Source organism: Leguminivora glycinivorella, chromosome 25 (assembly GCF_023078275.1).
Source record: "Leguminivora glycinivorella isolate SPB_JAAS2020 chromosome 25, LegGlyc_1.1, whole genome shotgun sequence".
Classification (NCBI taxonomy): domain Eukaryota; kingdom Metazoa; phylum Arthropoda; class Insecta; order Lepidoptera; family Tortricidae; genus Leguminivora; species Leguminivora glycinivorella.
The window spans coordinates 7502953-7522482 of NC_062995.1; the positions used below are offsets into that span (position 1 = coordinate 7502953).

General features: G+C 38.6%; 2 protein-coding genes across 3 annotated transcripts; one reads left to right on the top strand and one right to left on the bottom strand.

The window, feature by feature from the left end:
• Positions 1-3843: 3843 nt before the first annotated feature.
• LOC125239378 lies at positions 3844-8147 on the top strand. 2 transcript variants are annotated; one of them, XM_048146942.1, is made up of 4 exons: positions 3844-3931; positions 5274-5528; positions 6247-6345; positions 7336-8147. In XM_048146942.1, exons 2-4 carry the CDS (start codon positions 5276-5278, stop codon positions 7719-7721), a joined length of 738 nt encoding a protein of 245 aa, XP_048002899.1. In that variant the 5' UTR covers positions 3844-3931; positions 5274-5275; the 3' UTR covers positions 7722-8147. The 2 variants fall into 2 exon arrangements, with proteins under 2 accessions (XP_048002899.1, XP_048002900.1); XM_048146943.1 differs by having other exon boundaries at positions 3850-4004.
• Positions 8148-9336: 1189 nt separating this feature from the next.
• Positions 9337-11220, bottom strand: LOC125239379 (transmembrane protein 267). Its single transcript, XM_048146944.1, has 2 exons — positions 10838-11220; positions 9337-9965 (listed from the first exon to the last, which is right to left on the bottom strand). The coding sequence occupies exons 1-2, from the start codon at positions 11117-11119 to the stop codon at positions 9636-9638; spliced, it is 612 nt and encodes a 203-aa protein (XP_048002901.1). The 5' UTR covers positions 11120-11220; the 3' UTR covers positions 9337-9635.
• Between the last annotated feature and the right edge of the window lie 8310 nt (positions 11221-19530).

The window sequence follows — 19530 nt, forward strand, 5'->3', positions numbered from 1 at the left end:
CTGCCGCCGCGCCGCTACAGATTCTGATGCATTATTTGAGAATGTTAATATGTTACTTACTGAATTTGAACTACAATGAATCATTATTGTTTGATCTTAGTAATAAAAGTATTTCGCGGCTGCATACGATGGCCTTACACGAATCGAAACAGACAACATTTCTTCGGTATGTTATAATGCGGCCGCCGGCGCCATATATTCTAATACTTATTTGAGGTGATGAATATGTTTTTTGTTTTACTATAGAAAATGTATATTTATTGTGATCTTTATTAGTTAATCTTAGTATTTTTAATAATTTTTGATTGTTTTATGCTTTAATTTTTCATACGGTTGCCTTAAACGAATCGGAAGAGTCACGATTGCAAGTTTCAGTACATTGGCAGCCGTTGCCGCCGCCATAGTTTCTAATGCATCATTTGATAAGATGAATAAGTTTTACTATAGATAATGTATATTTATTTTAATCCTTATTAGTTAATCTTATCTTATCTTATCTTATCTTAAATCTGCGGGGGCCCTTACGGATACACTTCGACCCATCGGGATCTTTTGTGCAATTACCCCCTACGATCCTAAGATCCTTCAGCTATTCAGGAGCTTCTCGACCATCTCCACGTATCGGATGATGAGGCTCATGGGTAGCTCTCTGAAGTCCTTCGGTGCCAGGTAGCCTGCTCCAAAGTTCTTCATTCTTTGTCTGGCGAGGGCGTGACATTCACACATTAAATGTCTGACGGTCTCTTCCTCTTCGCCACACATGCGACAATCAGTGTTGTCGGCGTGTCCCATCTTGGCCAAAATTCCTTTGACCCCGTAATGGCCTGTGAACACCCCCGTTATAATTTGGAGTTGTCTTTTGCCTAGCTTCCCTAGCTTTTTGCTCCATCCAGAGTCTACCCTCTGCATAAAGAGCTTTGAATGCTTCAGACCAACCAGGGCATCCCACTCTTTTTGGTGACTAGCCTTTGTTTGGTCTTTCATAGCCATTCTGATGGTTCCTTGTGAAAGGCCCACATAAGGTTCCGGACCTATGAAGTTGTCTTCAGATCCGGCCTTGGCAAGTTCATCAGCGTTTTCATTGCCAATGAAGCCTTCGTGCCCCGGTATCCATACCAGTTGCACCTTGTTTTGCCTTCCAAGCTTGTTAAGAGCTTGGATGCCGTTTAATACCAGTCTAGAGGTAACTCTGGGCGATGTGAAGGCTTTGAGTGCCGCTTGACTGTCGCTGAGTATATAGATAGTCTTACCTTGGATTTGTCTAACTATATTCTCATGTACACAGGCAATTATTGCATATGTCTCGGCTTGGAAGACCGTGGCATAATTGCCCATGCTGATACTACCACTGTAGTCATTTGCATAAATGCCTGCGCCCGTACCAGATGCCATCTTGGACCCGTCTGTATACCAGATGATGGTGTTGTCATCAGGGGTGGGTGTCTCCAGACCCTCCTTCCATTCGGCTCTAGTATGGACTTTGGTTTTGAAGTTTTTGTGGAAGATGAATTTCGGTTGCATTTTGTCGCAGCCCATACTCATCAGCCTTCCCATAGAATTGTTGTATTCCATGCTTGTGTGTTTAGTCTTCGGCATGCTATCGCTCCAGAGGCCTGTTAAAGCCAGCCGGTGTAGCGATTTCAGTGCCTCAGACTGTATCACTAGATGTAGCGGCGGGAGATCCAATAGTACCTCCAATGCTGCTGTTGGCGTCGTTCTGAACGCACCCGTTATAGCCATGCATGCTGTCCTTTGTACCTTCATGAGGACATCCTTGCATGTGCTCAGTAATGTCCTTGGCCACCAGGCCAGGCTTCCGTACAGGATTATAGGTCTCACCATCATGGTGTAGATCCACCTTAGTACCTTTGGGTTTAAACCCCATGTTTTGCCGTAAGCTGACCTACACATTCCAAACACTCTAAGTGCCTTGGCTGTGGTCAGTTCGACGTGTCTTTTCCAGTTCAGTTCTTTGTCTAGTGTTACCCCTAGATATTTCACTTCATTGGAAAGTTCAAGTACCCTTCCATAGAGCCTTAGTTGCTCCATGCCAGTAAGGGCCCTTTTCCTGGTAAACGGTACTACCACTGTTTTGCCTGGATTGATGGAGAGTTGTTGATGGTTACACCACCTCTCCACTTGCCTCAGTGCTGTATTCATGATTTCTGACACCGTTCCCGGGAATTTCCCGTTTATGAGTATCACTAAATCATCTGCATAACCCACTGTATATACTGGGCCCTTATTTAGTTCTTCCAAAAGTGAGTTCACTACCAGGCTCCATAGAGTCGGAGAGAGAACCCCACCTTGTGGACAACCTTTTGTTGCTGTGGCTAGTAATTCTTCCCCCATGAGGGAGGACTTAATTAGCCGGCTGTTCAACATATTACCTATCCAGCGGCAGATGGTAGGTTCTATGCCATGTTTGAGTGCAGCATTATTGATTGCACCATATGTGGTGCGATCAAAGGCACCTTCGACATCCAGAAATGCAGCAAGACATAGTTCTTTGTTTTCTATGGCCTGCTCCGCTCTAGTTGTCACCAGGTGTAGTGCTGTCTCCGTGGCTGGTATGCACATTGCAAGCGGTGTAGTGGATGTCTCTTGAGCGGACCATCCCTGATGTGTCTGTCCACCAGTTTCTCCAAAGTTTTAAGGAGAAATGATGATAGACTTATGGGCCTATATGATTTGGCTTCTGTGTAATCCTCTTTGCCTGGTTTGGGCAAGTATGTTACCTTTACTAACCTCCATGCACGTGGTACATGTCCGAAGGCAATACACGCTTTAGTTAATCTTAGTGTTTTAAGTAGTTTTTGACAGTTTGATGCTTTAATTTTTGCATACGATGTCCTCAAATATGAATAATCGCCATTTTTTTGTAAAAATTGCCACATTATTGAATATTTCCAGCTGGTCATAAATAAATATGTTAAGTTTTTTATAATATTTCGATAGTTCAGCACTAGATCTATCTAACAATACCATTTTATGGTACAGCACAATACAATTTTTGTAAGTAATTGCTGAACAAACACTACAAAAAATGTCATTTTTGGCCCGAATTGAACGCTTTTACCCCAAAAGTGGCGCCATCTGTATCAGCAAATTATGTATTTCCAAGTAATGGCTACTTTCCCCTATACGGTCATATTAAAATTATCTATGTAGGTATTATAGTTACAGAGATATAAGCCACCGCGCCATAACACTTTTCGTTACACCTGGTTTTCGGTCCGGTCACTCTACTACGGGTTTTTAAAGACATTCACCTAACGTTTCACGTCAAAAATAATAAAACAGTTTACAACTTATATTACAGCAGAGGGAATTGAAAACGGAATACTGATGAATACTATTGTAATGTTAGCTAAAAATTGTTGAGCATTAGACTTTTCGTTCGTTGTGACATCTATTGACAAGTAGCACTAGGTACCGATAATTTATGCTATTTGACGTTATATGCTACTAAAAATAACTCGCATTTTCTGATGTACAAATTTTTCCTTATTTATTCCTCTATGTTCTGAAGCGTTAAATTCAGATTTTGCAGGGTATGGTATACTCCTACATTTTTAACGTCATCTGTTGTCAAGTAGCAGTAAGTTTAAAATGCCGTTCAGTAGAAAGGAAAGGTTATTCGAAGTTAATTTAATGCGAAACAAAATGTACATAATTCAAACTTCATTTTGTATAAGTTTTCAGTGGTTTTTTAAATAATCTTTATATTTTATTACGAGAATTACCAAGAACCATCTTCATATTTTTAAAGTTTCAAAATGTACTCTTCCTAACAACTTTGACACTGACAGTGACAGTAGACACACTAGACACACACACAGTACAGTAGTACACTACTTTGCAGCAAGAGCTTATTTTTATGTGAATAACAATAATAATCTTGTAAAATCTCATCAATATATTAACGCAGGTAGAAATTTATAGATACTAAATTTGATTTACAACAATAGCATTCTGCAGGATCTTAGTTGCTTCAAATAAATGTAAAGTCGCCGTCAATGGAACTTCTAAACAATGTAAACAAACGGCATCACATTGTTTTGTTACTGTTTCTCCTTGAATTTTCACACTACCTCATCAAACACCACTGAAACCATAAATTACTGAAACGATCCTATTATCGTAACATGCAAAACCTTATATTAATAAGTTAATCTAGAGATTTCAATAAAAACTTGAAATGGTTTAAAAGTTAGGTTATTATGACGAATCAAAATGACGTTTTTGTTTCTTTTAAGTTCTACAATTGTCTATGATGGATAGGGCTGGGACTAAAGTTGCCGATATTGTAAAGCCAGCTACACACTACCCAACTAACGCTCTATACCAACCACGTAGTGATTCAATACTCTTTGTACCAACCATCATTGTTTAGGTAGGTAAAAGAATAAAAAAATGTCGGTACTGACGGTTTCAATATTATTTTACTCGTTAATGGCTTTTATTGGCATGTACGCATGCCGATGCCGCGAACACGAGTGTGGACACTTTCTGCGTATTCTGCGCTTACTTGACATTTGGACATTATTTGACAGAGTATTTTCGCATCACTAAGAAATTCATCATTCAGAGACAATTTCAAAATGGCGGTTTGTTTACATTATTTGGAAGTTCCATTGACGGCGACTTTAGGTACTTTATTACTATGCTGTTTACCGATTTTATTCTTTAAACTAGCTATGTCTGTGTCTGTGTAGCTAACATAAATATATGGACAGCTATATGTTTCGGGTTTAAGCCGTACTATAGGTTAAAAGTATAAAGGAAATGATCATTAAATTATTGTGCTTCGGTATGTGCTTAGTTTGTTTTTACATACCGAGGGTATACTGGTGAAACCCGATAAATCGAGATCATACGCTGGTTTACGTTCGGAATAGGAATTGTTTATACAATAAGGATTGCTATAAGTGCCACAACAGTTTATACGCCAAGATATTCAACATTTTGTACAAATTAACACTAACCCTAATTAACTCTTATTATATTGCAACCTGGTTCTAGCTAGGTTTGGCCTAGTGGATAGTGACATTATTGACCCTGCCTGCCAACCCACACTCCCGGGTTCGAATCCCGGTAAAGACATTTATTTGTATGATGAACACATATATCTATTCCTGAGTTATGGATGTTTTCTATAAATTTAAGCAACATATTGCTGTCTAAGCCACCACAAGCTTTTTTGACCTTACCGCGGGGCTTAGTCAATCTGCTTAAAAATGTCCTATAATATTTTATTATACATATTTCAGCAATGAAGGAAGCAGCTGAGAAACACTACCATGTCGTTCACTTCACATCGGCATTGCCATATGCGTCTTGCAACCGGTTTCATTTCATCCCACGAACCTGGATTAAGGACTACTACGAGTGGATGTCAGCGAATGAGGCCATCGCTGTTATATATTATCCGGATCAGCCCGTCAAGAATATGTGGATATTGAAGAAGCTGAAAAAGCATCAGGCTTCGTGGAAGGAGTTTATTGTTGATGTTGTGTATTCTTCAGGTATGTTTGTATATTTTTGACACAAGTATTAGCCTAGGTATGTCCATGCCATCTAGAGCGATTAACATTAGTAAATAATAGATTCAGTACAAGAGCGATGTCCGCAGGTAAATTTCAAGTATCTATAGTGTCTAACTATTATGGGGATAGAACTCTACAAAAACGCGTACCCTATCTATTAAATTCCTTACCGGCGAACATTGTTCTTGAACGGAAAAAACAGTGTTCAAGAATAAACTTAAATACGGAACCCTAAAAACATCTCTTGGATATCCTATAGGAATGGCGATGGCCATTACTTCCTACCGGATCGTCCAATAGATTATTCTGGATAATATAGCAATATTTTTGTTTTGTTATATTAGCGAGCTCTGACTCCACAGTCAAACTATATAAATAGTTTTGTGGAGCAATATATTTAAAATAATGTTCTTGTATCCACATGTATATTAATTGAATAAATAAAAATAAAAAAAATAAAAAATGCATTATCACTCTGTAAATTAAATGTAAGACCTCAACCTAAATTTGAATGATTTTCAGTTACAACATAGTTGCGAATGTTTTTTTCATTTAATTCTCTTCACCAGCAGATTTAGTATTTTTTTGCCTTGTAATAGTATACAATTATGTCAAATAATTAATTTCCAGTCTCCATAAAGGACTTATAATCCAAAAAATTGTCCATGCACAATTTAATTTACCCAATATTTTTCAGATGATTTTGAAGCAGCGAAAAAAAAATTAAAGTGGGCGCGAAAAGGAAATTACCAACCAAAGCAAATTCCTGATAGTATCTCCGAACTAATGAACATGGGTAATATATCTTTTATTGGAGTTTGCATTAAAATGGACAAAAAAAGAGTTGAGAGTCATATATAAACTAATATGCTGTTCGATTCATTTTGACGACCGGTCTGGCGCAGTCGGTAGTGACCCTGCCTGCTGCGCCGCGGTCCCGGGTTCGAATCCCGGTAAGGGCATTTATTTGTGTGATGAGCACAGATATTTGTTCCTGAGTCATGGATGTTTTCTATGTATATAAGTATTTATATATTATATATATCGTTGTCTGAGTACCTGCAACACAAGCCTTCTTGAGCTTACCGTGGGACTCAGTCAATCTGTGTAACAATGTCCTATAATATTTATTTATTTATTTATTTGGTTCCATGTCGCATAAACATCCGCGTATGGGTTAGCACATGATTGCCGCGAGAGTATGTCGCCGCGAGATAGGTTACCCAATTTACCCATCCTTATGACATTAGTGCAGTTAGAAGAAGACATGTGATCTATCTCGCGGCCATCATGTGCTAGGCCTATATCATAAAGGGACTGGAAGGAAAGGGTGGGATGGTGGAAAAATTATGAATGAATTCATTTAATAAATTCGCCAGGCACTTTTACAGCTAGTGGTTCACATATTGCACATAATAATCCGTCCGGTTTTTTATCCATAGCCCAGTATTTAGTCCATCACTTTCATCAAAATAAACCAGTTCACTTTAGATTCCATTAACTCTCAAATAGTCCTTACACCCTGGCGGGTGTTGCCTCTGCGTGTGTCCCATGATACGGGCAAGGGCAACATCCGCTCGGTGTACCCCTTACATTTCATTAAAGTGTCGAAAGGGCCTCTACGCGTTGGCTTCGGCCCCGCGCACGCCTCCCAAAGGTCCGGAATACCATTGTTCCGTGATGGGAAAGACATACAAATACATAATATGTATAATAGGACATTGTTACACAGATTGACTGACATTACCTTTTATATGTAGTTTTAAATTAATTTATACTTTTGCAGGAAAACTTGTCGCTTCACCATCTTCCGACTCATCTTCACACGAAAGAACTTCATCAAAACTGATCCTCAAACTGCCAAATCAGCCAAGAAAAGAATTTAAACCGCCCATGAAGAACATCGATCCAGTCACAAAACAACGTCTAATCAAAGAAATTATCACGAAAACCGCAAAAGTTCTTATAAATCGAGTTGATGTAGATCAAATACCAACGAGAACGGAAAGTGATATGTCTGTAGATGATAGTGATATTTTGGAAAAACTTGACTTGTTGGAAGTAATATTTGAGGACGCAAAAAAGAGTTTGTTTAAAATGAAAGGAGAACTTGATGAGCAGGCGAAATTGGCGAGGATTATTTCGGAATATCTAAAAACAATAGAACAGTAATGTAAATATTACGTTTTGACCAACAGTGATGTGCCTATTACTTCAATAAATTCTTATACATGTGACACAGTGACATAAAGGGGACCGTTCAAAATTTGCACTGTGACTACGTGAACTACAACCGATGAACTACAGTATGGGGTTCTTAAAAAAGGAGTGTACAAGTTTCTAATGAGTCAGCAACGCGCACGTGACACCCCTTGAGTTGCAGGCGTCCATAGGTTACGGTGACCGCTTTCCATCAGACGGGCCGTATACCTGTTTGCCACTGACGTGGTATAAAAAAAAATTAGCTAATTTTATTATGGGACCAATGCTGAAATCGCAAAAAAAATTGGCTGTTCCAATACATTCCGACTGTTATGAGTATGACGCCGCTTAGGCTGAGCGCACACGGAGGCGACAGTTGGACGGCGACATTTTTTGTCTCTGTCTTGGACGCATATAGTAACGACAGAGACAAAAAATGTCGCCGTGCAACTGTCGCCTCCGTGTGCGCCCAGGGTTATTTCTATGGAACTGCCAAATTTTATTTCGCGATTTCAGCATTGGTCCCATAATAAAAGTTGTTCATTATGACCTCAAAAGTCACTATGCAAAGTTTGAATGGTTCTTTTTATTTCACCCTGTATATAACTCTGTGTGAAAAATACCTTCTTGCATTTTGATAAGACTTATTTTCACTTAGTTAACCTCCTGGGGTTCAATGTCCTAATACTAGGACAAAACACCTACGATGGAATTTGAATCCACGTAAAATGGAATTGAGTTGCTTTTGTTTTGATTCGTTCGATTTTCAAACAAAAGAAATTCAGCCCTGTTTTCTAGTACTGTTGATTCAAATTTGATTGGCAAATTTTTTGTATGGTGGGCCGCTAGAGGTTCTAGGAGCTAAATGAATGATATTAAATAAAATAAAAACATTTATTATTAAGTTGTGATGTAAAACGTTTAATGTATATAATAAATAGATTTTTGTATTTTTAATAGCTTAATATGTTTTTTACAAATCATTATAGTATCCTACTGCTGCTGGACAAAATTCTCCCCTCTTTAGGGGTCATCCACATATTACGTAACACCGTACGTGGGAGGGGGTCATACCAATTGCGACAATACATGTCAAAAGGGATGCAAAAAAATCGTGACATAAGGGCGAAGGGGCTTAAAAAAAAATTTGCGCGACGTAATATTTGGACGGCCCCTTGTTCCCACCACTGGTTAAAACAGGTAATTATAGTTTACTTTCAATAAAATAATTTAATAACTTAAACCACTGGTTAAAAACAACCAAGTACTCTTACCCTGAGTTTGACACTTGTCAGTGTTCATTATTTACCTAATGAATATGTTAGATCTCCTTTATACAGGATACAGGCTTCAATAACTAGTAAATGGTAACAAACTTTTAATTTCATGACATTCACACATAATTTCATCTCATAATAACATCACTGTCATGAAATGAAACTGTTACCTATTACTATTGTCAATAACAAGAATTTAAAAAAGGTAAGGTATATCTATTAACTACAAATGACTAAATTGTGCTTACTGTGATGTTCATGTTATTAATTTTACTATGATTTAGTTACATGGGTAAATCAACATTTACTTTTCACATGTTGCCATCTCCTAAGTTGTTACTTATAAACTGGTTTTATTTTATGGCCTATATACAATTCAATAAAAAGTCTTTTAACAATTTTCACTAGTGGCAAAGCTGAAAGGCATAAAATCTAACAAAAAAGATTTAACCCACTCACATACCTATATGGTCAACAAATTTGAACTCTAGGGCACTCTAAAACCTTGTCCTAATTGACACTGTACTTTATTTTCCATATAAGTCACTTGACGTTTACTGCAAAAAGGTTCTACAATTGCCTAGGATTCAAAGTTGACTTGTAACTTTTACACCAGCATATATTCTACGGTAGTATCCTTCAATAACATTGGCCGCCATTGTCTACTCAACATACCGAATATATGCGGTAACGCCACTGTTAAACACACATACATATACTTCGTCAACGGAGGTGTATGTCCGAATGGATACATCCAGATTCCTCTCCGGTTTGCGTCCCGTATATGGTGGCTTGTGTAAGCTAGGACTACCATCCAGGTTAGGATGTATATGTTTAGCTTTTTGTATATGTGACTGTAGATTAAAGAGGGTATTGTGATGAGGAGCCAGAAGGTGGTGCAGTGAAATACGCCTCGCTGCTTGAGAGTGGTGAGATCCTGTGAAGGAAAATCTAATATCAACAATAAATACTTAAATTGATACAGATACATATACTTTATTGATAAAAGGCAGTCACACGACACGACGCGACACACGCTGCAAGAGTGTGGTTTGTACGACAACCAAAAAGGCCCTTTTCAGGGCCAATTCTACAGGTCAATTTTTAAACTTATAATAATATTGGCGACAATTATTTATTTAAAAGTTGTACAGTCATTAAACTAGAATTTCGAACCACTTGTTACTGTAGTTATATCTACTTAATTTAGCCATGTCATGCAAATTGGTATGAATTTTCTCAGGGTTCGAAAATATCCGATATTTATAATAAATATCAAAATATCGGATATTTATGATATATATCGGATATATATCAACTTTGATATATATCCATTTTGTATGGAAGGCATATTTTTATTTTATTACATTATTTATGAATACTACTTTAGATAAGGAAAAATCTACTAAAAATATATAAAATTTTGTAGAAAAACAGTAACAAACACTAAAATGAATGTAAAAATTGTAACATTGTTAAAACCATAGTTTTGTTTTAACAATGTTACAATTTTTACATTCATTTTTGTATTGCAATATTCATAAAAAAATGATATATATCGGATATTTATATCCATTGATATATATTGTCAAACCCAGCTGAATATATATCGGATATATATCTTGTTATATATCCTCGAACCCTGAATTTTCTGTTTTTTAGGTAGTTAACTAATTTTACCTAATGTTGCATAATTTTCTAAAATACAGATTTTGCTGATATAAGTAGCAATTCAGTCTGATAATTGATACCGTGAGTAGTGTTACTGTGTTTTATGTATTAGTAGTTAAATTACACACAATGTCTCACCTTCCACTGCAAAGATCGAGCCACCAGCACATGATCTACGTCTATAAAACTAGACATAAACGTACAAAATAGAACGTTAAACAGCTTCGCATGGCCTATGACACTAGTCTCATGACTAAAGAAGATCAACGAAGACAGAAACCCTATAGTAGCATGGACCGCACTATCCGAAAATGCCCTAAACACTTGTGATGAGGAAAACTTTGATTTGAACACTATGTAGTCTCCAACATAGGTCGAAGAACATAACAGTAAGGTTAGGACGATTTTCGCGTATTTCATGATTGCTTTTTGTAAAATTCAGGCCATTTGGATATTATTTAAGGTTTCTCTTACAGGAATTTGGTTTGTTTACGGTGTTATCAGAAAATTCAGAAATGATGTTATTGACATTTCTATTATTTCTAATCAAAATGACAGATAGGTGATATATGCGTTCAGAAACTTAACCCATGTTTTAAAGGCCTATCCAGACAGTCCAGTTTTTTTTAAGGTCCGCTTAAATTCTTAACTAGAAGGTTAACCAAATATTGGCACCAAAAATGGAGCGAAATTATAATTTTCTAAAGGTATAGAAATAATTCGTAGAACAAATTAATTTATCCTCATAGAAAATAATTTAATTTGTATTTTTTAGTAGACACACTACTGTTTCAGTGTATAGAAATAAAACCCTTGTCCCTACATTTTCAAACTATTTTTATAAAAGATTTAGTTAGACGGTCAACCACTTGGCAGTCTTGGCGCTAAAAAATGGCGGCAAATTTGAAAAATAACTATAATAAACAAAATTTCCAATACAGTAAATGCACACAGATATGGATTGATAACAAAAATAACCACACCTTAAGTAAGTAAATGATCTAATTCTGTGTTAATCAGCATTTTTCGCGTCCACCTTACAAAGACCTCTCCAATGTGTTATCAGGGGGCCTACCGCGACCGCTACCTCTCTCTCAATATCAGAGTAAAAGAGAAATATGGAAATTGCGAAATACGGCGCCCGCGGTAAGCCCCGTACCTAATCCACAGTCGGGCTAATCAGTCATCATTAAGTATTTTTAGTAGAATTGAGTTTGAAAGGTTTGAAATGATAAAAAAATTATGACGTCATTTGGACGATATCGTAGAGTTACTAATATTTTACCATTGATCTAGATACCTAGTATACCTACAATGAATACCTGATATGATATGATACCTGTAATGAATGAAAAATTCATATAGTCGCAACTGGTCTCCAACGCAAAACAGGTATTAGGTAGGTTAGGTTCGTTTTAAATAAATAAATAAATATTGAGGACACCTTACACCAATTACACAGATCAACAGAACTTAGCCCCAAACTAAGCAAAGCTTATACTATGGGTGCTAAGCGACGATATACATACTTATATAGATAAAACATACTTATATACATATAAAACATCCATGACTCAGGAACAAATCTGTGTTCATCACACAAATAAATGCCCTTGCCGGGATTCGAACCCAGGACCGCGGCTCAGCAGGCAGGGTCACTACCGACTGAGCCAGACCGGTCGCCGTTTAAGTTTTTTCAAATGGCCGAAGGCCAAACTGCATAGAATACCTCACTCGTTAAGCGGGCTCCGTCGATATCGCTTTAAAGTTAAGATAAAACGGGAAAAATACATACATACATACATACAATCACGCCTGTATCCCATGAAGGGGTAGGCAGAGCACATGAAACTACTAAAGTTTCAGTGCCACTCTTGGCAAATAAGGGGTTGACAGAAAACGAAACTGTGACGTTGCAGTGACAGGTTGCCAGCCTCTCGCCTACGCCACAATTTAACCCATATCCCACAGTCGCCTTCTACGACACCCACGGGAAGAAAGGGGGTGGTGAAATTCTTAACCCGTCACCACACGGGCAAAATATGTGGATATTTTGCGTTTTTGATCAGTTGGTACTACCACAGAATATACATATAATAAGTAGTACAAATACAGAAGGCTCACTCCCTTGATGTTCCCACAATGCCGCCATTCTAAATTATTACTACAATAACAAACGGACCACACATGAGCACTATGAGCAGCCGACTTTGAGTTCTAATGCGCCGCGTGAAGGTCGTCACCACTGAATGGGCCGCGAATTCGCGGCCGCCGGCTTGTAGCTCGGCGAAAGAATCGCGGAGTGAGCCGCCCCTTGTACTACGTTTAGGCCGACAGTCCACTATCATATGTTTATCATAGAAATATGGTCACAGGTCTGTATGCCTCTCTTTTTCTCCAACGTGAAGAAAAAGGACAGCATGGTGCCTATGATCATATTTCTATGATAAACATATGATAGTGGACTATCGGACTTACGAAGGCACGCGTTTTATAAAGACGATTGGCCGGTGAATCCCACATTTTTCAAATTTTCCGCCTTTTTTAGTGCCAAGGTATAATAATGTAGGTATCAAGTAAGGCTGGTGTTGGGTATTGATAATGTTGCTTATCACAATCTAGGTCCGTTAGCCGTTATCAGTCAATTCTGCTGAAACGTGAAGGCTGAATGGTTTATAGAATTTAAGGTTTTTACTTTCTAGTTTTTTAATATACAATTTTATTGTTATATAGACAACGTCCAATAGTACATTACGATACAAGTGCGTATAAAAGGAAGTTCGATAAATTAAAACACGACCGAAGCTCGAAGGGAGTGTTTTAAATCGACACGAGTTACGAATTTCCTTTTCGCACGTGTATCGTACGACGTTTTTCAGTACAGATGAGCCTCCGAAGTTTCGACCTGGCATACAATGTACCACTTCTCGCACTAGTGCGTAAAAAAAGCACCATCTGTACTGAAATAGTACATTACGATACAAGTGCGTAAAAAAGGAAGTTCGAAACGAGTGGCGATAAATTAAAACACGACCGAAGGGAGTGTTTTAAATCGACACGAGTTAATATAAAGTCGCTTCTAATGTATCTGTATTTCGTATATCAGTTTTGACTATCTGTTAGGCAATAAAGTCTAAACGTGGTATTCAAACAATTACTCACATCGCAGTCCAAAGTTTGACGTTTCGCTTCAATTCCATAAAGTGATATAAATCATCCATCTACATTTACTTTAGCCCTTTTAAAACTAAAATATAGAACCACTTATGATTCAAGCACTACAGATCTCTAGAAACTCGATAATCTCGATATCATACGATAATGCTGATTATGTTTAGTGAGTGACACTCTCAGTGTTGCCAGACCGTCCCAAAAGGGACGGTTTTCCGTCCTTTTTAAAGCTAGGAACATACCTACTACGCGGACGTCCGTCGTAAATCGACCGCGGACGGGAATCTGGACAATGAAATTACACATAACCGTGCAAACTATCGGTCGACGGACGTGGACGTGGCCTTGAGCGCATGGACGTCCGATCGAAATCTGGCTCGCTTGATGTTTTGTTCCGTGCACACTGATCGGTCGCGGTCGCGGTCGATTTACGACGGACGTCCGCGTAGTATGTTCCTAGCTTAATGGTCCACCGTCCCTTGTCCGTCCTTTCCAGGCTACCGTCCCTTTTGGGCCACATGCGCCACTAACAAAAGTGTCGTTTATTTTTCATCTCAAATGAATAAGAATGGGACGACACCACAATGCTGGCACTTTTTTATTTCAACTCGGACTTGTGACCTTGTGATTTGAGTTATAGTATGAATTTTCTGAGATGAACTTTTCGGTTTCACACCTTTGGCAGGACTCGAACCTGCGATCTCTGGCCTGTAAGTCCGTGGCCATTGCATTGCACTGCATGGCCACGGATAAAAAACATTTAATTTAAACACACTTAGAGAGAGAAAACAACAGTCAACAGTATCCGAATAGAACGGACTAAATGGGGTATAACTGGTATGAACTGGTATAAGCATATAAATACGTGATCAGGTTAGATTCCAATAGTGAAAATAGCCCGTTTTTATTTTATTTCCAGATTTCCTCTAGTCGGAATAAACACAGAATCAGATAAAAAATATGTCTATTAAGTAGTATGTAAACTATCGATTATCCAAATTCCAAAAATACGGTGAGAGTGGAGTGCTCTTGAAATGATCAGATTAAATGCATCATACGTCGCACCGGTGTGCCGCTGACTAGGTGGGCCGGGCGGGACGTCAAAAAAATCACGCCGATATCAACATTTCAACCTAAATTTGAAAAGTTAAGTATCCATGTTTGAAAATCTATTCCTGGCGCGCCTTTCTTGTAGAAAGACAGTATATCACTGGCGTCCACATAAAGCCTGGCGTCCACTAGGCGCGCAAAGTCTGCATTTCTTATGAGACTGCGTCTGCGTCCATTAAGGCGGAATCGCATTCTAAGGCTTCCCACAGACAGTCTTAAAAATTCATAATCTTAAAAAAAACTTGTATGCAATCTGACAGTTCAAACTGACACTGACAAGACACTGACAGATTTGAACTGTCAGATTGCATACAAGTTTTTTTTAAGATTATGAATTTTTAAGACTGTCTGTGGGAAGCCTAAGGCTCCCCACAGACAGTCTTAAAAATTCATAATCTTAAAAAAAACTTGTATGCAATCTGACAGTTCAGATCTGTCAGTGTCAGTGTCAGTTTGAACTGTCAGATTGCATACAAGTTTTTTTTAAGATTATGAATTTTTAAGACTGTCTGTGGGGAGCCTAAATTGTACATATGAGAACTCGATTCAACGCGGCTCGATTCCACCTTAGTTGACGTCATGCTTTAATGAGATATGGCGCGCCAAGCCCAGTGCACGCCAGCATTTACTCCAAATTAAGGCGTAATTAGAATGTTAGAGAAAAATGCCCACAATTTGCGAAATTCGGTGTTCACGATGTTCTTATACATATAGAACTATCGCCTAAAACATGATGAATAACATAAAATGTGGGAAAAATTGGTTAGTTTTGAGCATTTACATTGAACTCAAATGCACTAATTACGATTTAAAAAAGCAAGTTTATTTTTCGTCCCCTTAGGATAAAAACCGTCCCTTTTCAGACTACATATCGTCCGGAATTAAAGCAAATATTTATTGGACAAAAATAACACTAAATATTTTACAACCCAGTATCCGCAACGCAGGCTTCGTCATGAGGTTACAGCCATAAATCAGCAACAGGCGTCGTCCTTACACACAAACAATAAAGCTATCCGCAACAGGATTCGTCATTTACCCATATGTGGGTGTGGGTGGGTGGGTGTGTGGGAATTAAAGTAAAATTCATAATCCTACGGACTAAATTGACAAATGACTGACAGGTAAAGTGTTACCAGGAACAGCAATAAAATAGTGAAGGGTATGTGTCGATAATAATATATCGACAAGTTGTTAAAGTACATCAACAGACAAGTTTAAATCAAGAATAAGTATATTTTGGTATGTTCTATGTATTTTCGAGGTAGTGGATGGATACCATGCGATTTTACCCACTAGTTTTAAAACATAAAAAGGTTTCCGAGCCTGTAGGTAAAAAATAAAATACCATGTCCGACGATAATTTTAGTCTTTATTATAAAATATTATTCATTCCCAGCCGGTGTATTATGCTTTCAATTTTATCACATATCTATGGGGATAAAGTATCCGTCACGCTATTAGGGGCTCTAATTAGGGGTGATCGATCCGGACACCATACTCACTTTAGTTTAGGTATATATTTAGGTATTTTTGAATTCATGTCCTTTCTCTTATATCGTAAAATGGAACGCAAATCTATTAGCGACAGTACGTAGGGTAGTTTCTTCGAATTAATTTGACATTTATAAAAGCCAGTTGAAGGTAGATCGATTTGATGGCTGCTCATTGCCCTGTGCGCAAGCTCGTTCGTCGCGAAAAGCAAAAACTCGCTAAAATTGTCGATTGAGGTGATCAAGGCCCTCACCGCGACGTCTCCAGCACCAGCCCGCCATCGAGGAGAGTCGGTACCGACCAGCTGTTCGCCGAGCGGAGACAGGGTGAGTTGGCCTTTCGATTTGATTCGCTTTCACTGGCATAGATCGTTAGATTTTCTCAACTACAATTTCCCTACTCGAGGGCGATTGTACATTTGGTCCTTCGAACCGGATCCTCCTAAAACTGAGAACAGCTAACCTGTCTCGGGGCCAGGAGTGACGTAGAACCACTTTCGTTTCGTTAAAACTGTCGCTAATTTCGTTTCGTTACCAAAATATCGTTAGTTTCGTTTCGCTCATATTCATACATAGATACATCGCAAAATTACATAAGTACTTAATCTTGGCAATCGATCACTTCGCTTTCGTACCTACCTAACCAACCTAGCTTCCAAAGTCCGACAATAAGTAATCATTCATTTCAACTGCTTTAGACATAACTACCTCAAAACAGGAACTTTCTGGATACTAAGTTATTTCAAATTTCGATTTTCGAACGATCAAAATTGATGATGTAATCATATTATACGACCAAATAAAGTAGGTGTTAAATTTGTTGTCATAACCCGTTGAAATAGAATACTTCGTAATTTGGTCGGATAACACTGCACCGCGTGCTATTTTGTGATTACGTAATAATTACCAACCTACATAGTGTTGAATTGGGACTTTAAGAATAGCGATAATTACATTTAGTTATTGTTATTTTGTAAAGTGGATAATACATAATAGTTAGACAAATATAATTTACATAATAGTACGAAAACATAGATAAATTAGTAATATTGTTTACCACGTATTTAGTCTATACATATATCGTGCATTATTATTGAATAATGACCACAGATAGATGTCCATTATTATTCACATAGGCAAATCACATAGTTTTTAATCCTAATCAATTAACTACTTTCTGCTAAATATTAATTACGTTACGTACTCATAATCGGCACAAGCCCACAAAGTATTCGCGGACTTCACTCCTATCCATTAGGGTCTATTTTCCAACGGCAACACATATCAGTGCGAACCGAACTGCTTGTTTTTCTAATTGAAATAATTTACCTAACTAGTGTTTTTGTCTTCCCTTTATTAAACTCATTTAAAAATAATACGCTAGTTTAGGCACTCATCGTTATAAATAATTACTCTCACTTATCAATTGAAAGAAATATTTTTCTGTAATAGTGTCGTAGCTGGTGGACCTTACACCATAGTAAATAAGGTCGAAAATTGTTTGTACTACAAGTTGTTTTTATATGTCGAATAGGTTACATTTACATTAAATTAACGTGGTCATTACACATTTGAAGTGACAATGTCTAAGGCACTCGCACGTCGTAATTTGCAATTAAAACGTGAAATATCGATCAAACGGATCGATGAATGTTTAGCGGCCGGATTACAGGCTAAGGTGGATTCCTCGCGATTGCCGTTGTTTATGTCTAGATTTAGTAAAATAGACGGCTATTGTTCTAGTTTTGAAACCCACCACATGAAACTCATTTCGGAAATAACAGATGCGAACGAGTTAGAACAGGAGGATGTCGTGCGTCAAGAATTTGACGACAAATATTTTCAAATAATTGAAATTCACACTTCGTTGTCCTCCGCGACCACTACCGAGGGCGAGACAAATAGAACCGATTTGTCCGTCAAGTTGCCTCGTTTGAATCTCGTCCACTTCGATGGTAACATTAAATCATGGGGAACATTTTACGATATGTTTAACACAATGGTACATCAAAACAAACGACTGTCAAATATTGAGCGGTTCTCAATTTTGATGACACTTCTTTCGGGTGAACCATTGCAATTGTTAAAAGGTTTTCCTTTATCGGATAGCAATTATTTAGATGCCTACGCGGCCTTGATCGATCGATACAACAACAAACGAAAATTAGCTTTTCGTCATTGGGAGGAAATTCAGAACGCTTCGTTGAAATCTAATTCTCCCAGTGAATTACGTCGACTGGTAGACACCTTCAAAGAAAACATCGCGGTTTTGAAAAACTTAAGATTTCCCGTCAACGATTGGGACTTCACATTGTTCTATTTGTTGATCAATAAATTGGACCAGGACACCCGCCGTCGTTTTGAGTTGCAGAACGACAGCAAGGATGTACCTTCTTTCGAGTCGTTGTTGGAATATGTGAATAAGGCCGGTCAAGCTTTGGAACTCGCCTCGCTCACAGAGAGTGTCGCCGCTTGGCCGCCGCGCGCGCCCGCCGCCGCCGCCGCGCCCGGGCGCCCCGCGCGCGCGCCCGCCGCGCCGCGCTCCGCCGCCGCCGCCTGGCGCGCGCCACAGGAACGTACTCCTGCGGCCGCCGTCTATAAAACGTTAGTGGCCACTAGCGCCGCTCCGATTGAACCGTGTTGTGCGTTGTGCAAGTCGAATCATGATCTTGCTAAATGCAGTGAATATCGGAACAAGACTCCTCACGAGCGTTTTTCTGTTGTCAAAGACAATCGGCTCTGCGTCAACTGCTTACGCTCGGGACACGTAGTCAAAACTTGCCCATCGAAATCTCGTTGTTTGAAATGTAACGTCGCCCACCACACTACTATTCATTTCGATGTCGATGGTGGTAATCCCAAGGTCAGTGTCGGCTCCTCGGCCGCCACTAGCCCTGGCGCCGCGACTTGCTCGTCGTCTTCGCTTCTCGATACCCCGACGCAGGTGCCTGATAAACAGGTGACCATGATTGCGTCTGGTTCAGCACCTGTGGGTCAAATTTCGCTTTTTGCCACAGCATACGTGGAGGTACTCGATAATTTCGGTAGTTATCAAAA